We start from the raw sequence: 8,097 nt of genomic DNA on the forward strand, positions 1-8,097 counted from the left end.
CAGAGAAGAAGGGAGAGGGATAGAGAGTTAGAAACATCGATGAGAGAGATCGATCAGCTGCCTCCTGCACACCCCCTACTGGGGATGTGCCCACAACCAAGGTACATGCCCTTGACCGGAATCGAACCTGGGACCCTTCAGTCCGCAGGCCGACGCTCTATTCACTGAGCCAAACCGGCTCAGCATATGCACTATTTTTTATGCTGCTCAAATTGCATTGTCTGCAGATTTGTAGCCAGCTTACTTCTACTTAAAGATTGCAGTGATTGGTATTGCAGGGATTTAGAATGTTGGATATTGGTACCCACTCAACCTGCAGCCCCATTGAGAAAGAATCCTTGGTCATCAGCAACAGTTACTCTGTATTGTCACTTAGGATTGTGCCACCTAGAACCGTTCACATAGGAAAACATCTGTTCACAAATGTCTATAGTCCAAAGCACTAGCCCCTCACAGCTTTTGACTTGAACTCATATTGAAAATCCTGTTTGTTTTCTTTTTTTAAAATTGATTTATTTTCTTTATTGATTAAGGTATTACATATGTGTCCTTATCTCCTCATTGCCCTCCCCCCCCATCCCCTTACCCCCTTAGTGTCTGTGTCCATTGGTTAAGCATAGTATTCCATTGTGTAGATGTACCATAATTTTTTAATCCACTCATCTGCTGATGGGCACTTAGGTTGTTTCCAAATCTTAGCTATGGTGAATTGTGCTGCTATGGACATAGGGGTGCATATATCCTTTCTGATGGGTGTTTCTGGTTTCTGTGGATAACGAGTCTCTTCTTATACTTCAACTTCAATTGCTTTGGAAATGTCTGTCCTTCCCCCACATAACATATTTTAAAACGCAGACACATGTTCTGCATCGGATGCCATATTTCCTAGGTACAGTCATAAGACAAACTCAGTTGCATGTATGATTCCGGATTGGCGCCATGGTTGTCGAGTGCTTGGTACTTCAGTAATTTATGTGCCATATCAGCTTAGTCATTCTTAAGGCTTAGTGTAAGTAAAGCTGCCATTGAATATTTTTGGCAGCATATCCCATTTTCTAAATCTAAAATGTATTTATTTAGGATAGATTCCTAGAAGTGGAATTAATTGATTTTAACAAGTTTGGATGTTTTTATGGCTTTTGATACATGATGCCAAATTGCTTGCCGTTTATTCGAGTGCCAGTTGAGGTTTCCAAGTCAGTCAGGAGTGTGTTCGATGTCTGCAGAGGGAGCCTGCAGTCAGGAAGGCACTTTAGGAGTCCCCTACAGAAGTCCCAGGAGAGGGAGCTCTGAACTAAGCCAGTCAGGAGGGCGCCGAGATGTCAGGAGCCACACACCGCACACCCGGCACTTGGTGATGTAGGAGGGTATAGAGAAGGGTACCGAGAGGCTGGGTGACACTCCAGTTCCTGGCTAGGCTGGCTGCCTTGGAGGTTGGCATGTGCTTTGTCTTGACAAGGCTCTGCTGGCGACTCCCAGGGGAGCGAGTGAGTGATGCCCCTGCTCTTCTCTGGAGACTTGGCTGGTAACAGGTGGGGCTGGGATGCTGTTTCCTTGGTTAACGTCGGTTGGTCCATCCTGGCAGGTGGAAGCGGGTGCCAGGTCCTCAAAATCTTGCTGCCTGTTTGGGTATTGTCTGGCGTGGCACCCAACAGCAAGCCCTCTGACCACAGGGAAATGCGTGCCCACACATCGTGACAGACTGCCAGCAGGCGCGCCATCGGCCGGGGCCTTCTAGCTATGGAGTGGGTTTAGTGGTACCGGAGTGGGTTTAGTGGTACCGGGTGCAGAGGGGTCTGGAGGTACACCTGTCAGAGGTCATCTGGACAGAGGTCCTGCAGCCGCTCAGTGGGAGGCAGGCTGAGTAGCAGGCTTTGCCAACAGCAGCAGCTCTGGTGATTATTGAATTCAAATGCTAGATAAATGGGGTGCATTGTACAAGTATTTTCCACTTCTTTGTGTGTTTGAACATAAGTTCTGAGTGCTGTGTTAGGCACCTTGCATAGCCGCTTGTTGTTGTTCCTGTTTTACAGATGAGGGAGCTGGGCTCAGAGGTTAGATCTTTGTCTGAGGTCATGAGACTCTGCTGGTAGAGCTAGCACTTAACTCAGAGCATTATGTTAGTCCTGAGCACTGCCTGACTGGCAAACACACCTCACTCCCCCATCTGCCTTCCCTGCTCACCTCTGTCTACCTCCTGTTGACTGCCTCGGCGGGCCTCCGTTGACATTGAATGCATTATACCTCCAACAGCAAGTGGAAGAGGAGTACTCGTAAAAGCCACGTTCAGTACAGAGATAGAAGCTGTTTTGTGTATTATTTTCTCCTGTGTGTGGCTTATTTTGAAATTAAACAAAGGCTTATCTTTCTTATTTTCAGTTAAAGATAATGTTTTCAAAACCTTAAAAGTTCGTTGAGATGTATTCTCTCTCTCCCCATCCCGCAAGTATATTTATTTGAATTTACTCCTGCTTGGTGGTTCTCTGAAGATCCTTTTTTGTTGCAGGCAGACATCTGGTCCCTGGGCATAACAGCTATAGAGCTCGCAAAGGGGGAACCACCTCACTCTGAGCTGCACCCCATGAAGGTTTTATTCCTCATTCCAAAGAACAACCCTCCGACGCTGGAAGGAAACTACAGCAAACCCCTCAAGGAGTTTGTGGAGGCCTGTTTGAATAAGGAGCCAAGCTTTGTGAGTTTCAGATCAGAATGGCCCACATCTCTTCATGTGTGGCCTGACTTGGTCTAAACCCATCTTATTGGACTTTCTTTTATCACTGTTGTCAGCTGTCTTCACAGTCTCATTTGTTTTCTTTTTCTACACGGGTATGATTGATTTCTTTGCATTGAAAATATGTTTTTATTGTTAGTTTATCTTTGAAGGATAAAATTTATTTTTTAGCATCTCATACCTCATTGAGCTTGAAGACTATTCTCCTTAATATTATATGTGTAATAATAACTTTTTCATTTTATAGTGGTAGGTCAGGCTGTAAATTATGAAGGTATTTTTAATAATCGCACAGTCTGGCCTGAGAAATAATGGCTAAATAATTTTTAAAGTAAATGTTTTCAGTTTCTTCTTGGTATGTGTCAGGTATTTTTAATAATTGCACAGTCTGGCCTGAAAAATAATGGCTAAATAATTTTTAAAGTAAATGTTTTCAGTTTCTTCTTGGTATGTGTCAGGAAAGAAAGGCAAATATAAATGAACCACCCACCTTGCCCCCCATCCCCGTCTTTATGTTTGAGGGACTCTGGCAGAGCCATGTGGCAGTACTGACTACATAGCTTCAGCCTAATTTTCTCTCTGAATTAGGACATTATTTTGAAAGTTATCTGTATATTTTGATGTTGTATATAGATTTCCTAGCAGGGTCAGCTGGAACCCCCCTTCCTTTCATGAACTCTTATCTAAAAATGGGTGATTAGTTGTACAAGAGCACAGTGGTTTTCTAATATTATGCCAGTTTTGGTAAAGGAATTGAATGGCGAGTGCAACCTATTCTGAGGTCCTAAAGGGGTTGCAAAGTACACCAACCATTGGTTGTGTGGGGCTGCTGTTCTCCATTGCCACAGTGCTCTGAAATTTACATCATGCTGTTAGTTCCTAGTCATGAGGCACCAGCACCCAGAAGTTACACCCACACACATCTACATCTTCCCATTAAAAATGTACTTCCAGCCCAGCCGGTGTGCCTCAGTGGTTGAGCGTCGACCTATGAACCAGGAGGTCACAGTTTGATTCCTGGACAGGGCACATGCCCAGGTTGCAGGCTCGATCCCCTGTAGGGGGTGTGGAGGAGGCAGCCAATGCTTCCCTCTCCCTTCCTCTCTGAAATCAATAAAAATATATTTTAAAAAACAACAAAAACCCATACTTCCAGTATTGGCTTGCTTGCCTGTGTACATATATCCACCCAAGCCTTGACCCCAGATGGACCGAGAGAAGGATGAGAAGCTGAGAATGCAAGACCTTCTGAGATGCTTGGAGTTTCACAGCCTGTGAACAGGGAGTGGGAAATACCTGAGGTGGCCCATGTTTTTCACAAGCTTAAATGTGAGAAATGTCCCTGCCTCTTGTTAATAAAGCTTTAGAAATTCAGAGTAAGCGGCAGCTTAGTCTGACGTGTTGTGTGTGTGTTCCCCCTGCCTGCTCCAATTTGGGCTTCACTCAGCGGCTTTGGGAAGCATGTTCCCTGTAATTGCTTTTGCCAACCTCAAGGGCAGAGCAGTTGGCCACGGTCAAAGCCTGCCGTCTGGCTGTGGCCGTCCTGAGCCCAGGGCCGGACCAAGTCCTCATTGGACCACAAGGAAAGAGGCAGGCCTGAGAAACCAGCATTTCTAAGTTAGGGCTGGATGACTGAGAGCTCAGTACTCTGAGCAACCAGAAAAAGGAATCTCCTGGCTCCTTTGTAGTTTCTTCCAGATGAATCCAAATGAACATTTTTCTTATTTGGGGGGATGGAGCCAAATATTAATATAGTAAGTTAACAAGGTAATACGGAACATGTTTTCTCTTCTTGCCAGCATTTGCAATGAAACGTTTTGTAGAATCTAGGAGACATGTTCTAGCTCCTTTAGATGGTTTCTGTGAAATTCCGGGAGCATTTTCTACCCAAATTGAGTGGTTTTCTGAGAATTTAACATCAGATACTAAATGCTACTGTACAGGGAGTCCCACCCACGGGTGCTGAATGGCTTATTCTTTGAATAGGTCTTAGAGGGGAAAACCTTTGAAGTAGAACTTGCTCTTTAGGTATTAGTGTGGTTGTGACTTTTTTTTTTAATCCTCACCTGAGAATATTTTTTCCATTGATTAATAGAGAGAGTGGAAGCGGGGGGTGGGTGGGAAGTGGGGGAGGGAGAGGGAGAGAGGGGGAGAGAGAGGGAGAAAGAAAAAAACATCAATTGGTTGCCTCCCACAGGCGCCTCCACTGGGGCTAGGGGACCTACAGCTGAGAAGTATGTGCCCTTGACCAGGAGTTGGACCCATGACCCTAGGGTGTAAGGGCCGGCGCTGTAATCCCTGAGCCAAACCAGCCAAGGCTTTTTGACCTTTTGAGGCAGAAGTCTGACCGTTGGGGTAGAATCAAGTGGAAGGCAGGGACTTCATCTCATGCTTTTTCTGTTTGCATTGTTTGGTGGTTTGTTTCCCAGAGACCCACGGCAAAGGAGTTACTGAAGCACAAGTTTATAATACGCAATGCGAAGAAAACATCCTACTTGACGGAGCTAATCGACAGGTACAAGCGGTGGAAGGCCGAGCAGAGCCATGAAGACTCCAGCTCAGAAGACTCTGACACGTAAGTCTCTGTCGTCCCAGTTGTTCCGAGTGTGTGTGAGCCAGAGCGTGTGCCCCTGACTGCGCTGTGCCTGAGCAGCTGGCCTGCGAGAATGTTGTGTTTATTCTAGTCTTTTCTTTGGCGTGGGCTTTGAGTTCCTTTCCTTTTATTTTTTCTTAAAGACAGTCCAGGTCGCTGGTTCTCTTTGTGTTACCGAGTGTTTCTGCATAAATCCTGTGTGATAAAACTGCATAAACAGAACTTGACCTGGTTTCTTTTTCTTTTGTTACACCTCATGCTCTTAAAACACTGATCAGATGAAACTGCTTTAAATATATATTTTAAGAGGATATGAATGTATGTTTTTGTGATTCTGTGTTGTGTTTTGGTAGAGGCTTCGCACTGTAACAGCGCTGTACCAGGAAGCTACTAAAAACCGGTGTCAAGCACCTAGGAATTCCATTAGCTGAGGATGAATTGAGTGGAGGGCCATTTTAGGGGAAAGCTGGGCTCGTGACTCTGACATAAAGGGGAAAGGAATCCGCATGTCTGGGGATGAGACCAAGTGTTTTCTCAAGGTCACCAGGCGATTCCATTATAAAACGAGGAGAACCACGGATCAGGAATTGTTGAGTTCTAGACGCTGAGATTAAGGTGGTAGCACTGGGGATGGAAAGATGAACGGGGAGTCTGGCCATGGCTTTGGGGAAAGGAGGAGACAGTCCAGGCTTCAGCATGTGGTGAGTGCCGCTGAGATGGGGACGTTGGAGAAGAGGTTGGTCTGGGGAGGAAACCGAGTTTGTGTGGGACGTGTTCGAGTTGCTGCTAGGATGTCCGAGAGGGTGTGTCCGGTTGAGAGTGGCATTGAGGGTGAGTTTGGGAGAGTTGTCTTGGCAGATGATACAGATTTAGAGTCACTGTGGTGATTGGAGCCATGAGAACAAATGGGGTCCTTCCCAGCACATCTGCAGAGTGAGAAGGGCCCTGCGGCCCATCACCAAATCTTAGGAAATGCCAGCATAAAGGCTGAGCCTGTGAATGATGTGGGTCAGAAGAAATTCCAGTTTGTCTTATTGGGGAAGACATGCTTTCATTTGAGGAGATGGGACGGGAAGGCGTGGTTGCAGCCGGCATGGTGGGAAGTTGTGGAGGTCACACTCTGATGGTCTCTGGTCTCTGAGTTGGGAGGCAGGCTTGTCTTATGAAGCCCAAGAGGGACTGGGAGTGAGTATCACTGGTGGGGGTGGGGAGAGGGGAAGTTGGTGTGGGTGTGAGGTGAGACGGAGAAGGCCTGCGTGGGAAGCTGGGCAGCCTAAGCGCTCAGTTGGGGTTTGAGAGGCCACCGTGGGGTCCTAGCCCCGCAGAGCAGCTCATCACAGCCTCCTGGGTTTCTGTGTTAAGGGAAACGGACACGGATGGTCAAGCATCTGGAGGCAGCGATTCTAGCGACTGGATCTTCACGATCCGAGAGAAAGATCCAAAGAGTCTTGAGAATGGAACTCTTCAGCCGTCGGATTTAGACAGAAATAAGGTATGTTTGCTGGTATGAGAGGGACCAACATTGTGCCCAGTCAGCGGCATTTCAGTCACCTTTCTCTCAGTGAGGTGGCCCCTCGTGGGGGCCTGCTTTGGAGTGTTGCTGACAGTGACTTGTCAGAGCAGGAGATTTTGTCCGACTGATTCCGCAGTCAGACCTACAATGCTGATGTCTGCTCTCTGTAGGCCTGCCCTTCTGTGGGATCAGCATTTCCTGACACTTGAAAATACAGTGGGAATTACGGGGTGTGGGAGTGGGTGAGGTTTCACGTATGAAATGACTTTCTAGCTCTCTTGACAGGACTGTCCCTATTTTGCATATATGGTTATTCATGTAAGGTACTAGAATTTTGGGATTAAGTTTTATTAAAGTCATTAAAACCACGGTGGTGTATCACACTTGTAAAATGACTATATTCAACAAATCAACAAACAACAAGTGCTGGCGAGGATGTAGAGAAAAGGGAACCCTCGTGCACTGTTGGTGGGAATGCAGACTGGTGCAGCCACTGTGGAAGACAGTATGGAGGTTTCTCAAAAAGTTAAAATAGAACTACCATATGATCTAGCAGTTCCACTTCTGAGTATTTATCTGAAGAAATCCAAAACACTAATTTGAAAGAATATATGCACTCCTGTGTTCATTGCAGCATTATTTACAATAGGCAAGATATGGAAGCAACTTAAGTGCCCATCAGTAGATAAATGGATAAAGATATGGTACATAGATACAGTGGACTATATTCCAGTCATAAAAATAGAATGAAATTTTACCATTTGTGACAACGTGGATGGACCTAGAGGGTATTTATGATAAATGAAATAAGTCAGAGAAAGACAAATACCATACGATTTCACTTACATGTGGGATCTAAAAATAAATAAATGGACAACAGAGAAACAAACTCATAGAATAAACTGATGGTTGCCAGATAGAAGGAGGGCTGGAGGACTGAGTGAAAAGGTGAAGGGATCAAGAAGTACAGATTGGAAGTACCAATAGTCCCAGGGATGGAGAGCACATAGGGAATATAGTCACTCATGTATTTGCTGAGGATGGTGTCAGATGGGTGCTAGACTTATCGGGGGATCACTTCATAAATTACATTATCCTTGGTAGCACCTGTCTGAAGTTTATTGAATTTTTGTAAATATCAAATATTTCTAATTAGCTTTTTTTTCTTCCCCAAGATGAAAGACATCCCAAAGAGGCCTTTCTCTCAGTGTTTATCTACAATTATTTCTCCTCTGTTTGCAGAGGTAAGATGCCCCGCTG

General features: G+C 45.5%; 1 protein-coding gene across 2 annotated transcripts in view; it reads left to right on the top strand.

Moving 5' to 3' along the window:
- STK24 (serine/threonine kinase 24) overlaps window positions 1–8,097 on the top strand; it is a 58,185-nt gene that overhangs the window by 41,951 nt on the left and 8,137 nt on the right. For both annotated transcript variants that reach the window (XM_015557561.1, XM_015557564.1), the window contains exons 6-9: window positions 2,507–2,692; window positions 5,161–5,306; window positions 6,687–6,816; window positions 8,013–8,081. In XM_015557561.1, coding sequence (XP_015413047.1) covers window positions 2,507–2,692; window positions 5,161–5,306; window positions 6,687–6,816; window positions 8,013–8,081 — 531 coding nt within the window. The remainder of the gene's footprint in view (window positions 1–2,506; window positions 2,693–5,160; window positions 5,307–6,686; window positions 6,817–8,012; window positions 8,082–8,097) is intronic.

This window comes from Myotis davidii, unplaced genomic scaffold, assembly GCF_000327345.1.
Source record: "Myotis davidii unplaced genomic scaffold, ASM32734v1 scaffold133, whole genome shotgun sequence".
In the NCBI taxonomy this organism is placed as follows: domain Eukaryota; kingdom Metazoa; phylum Chordata; class Mammalia; order Chiroptera; family Vespertilionidae; genus Myotis; species Myotis davidii.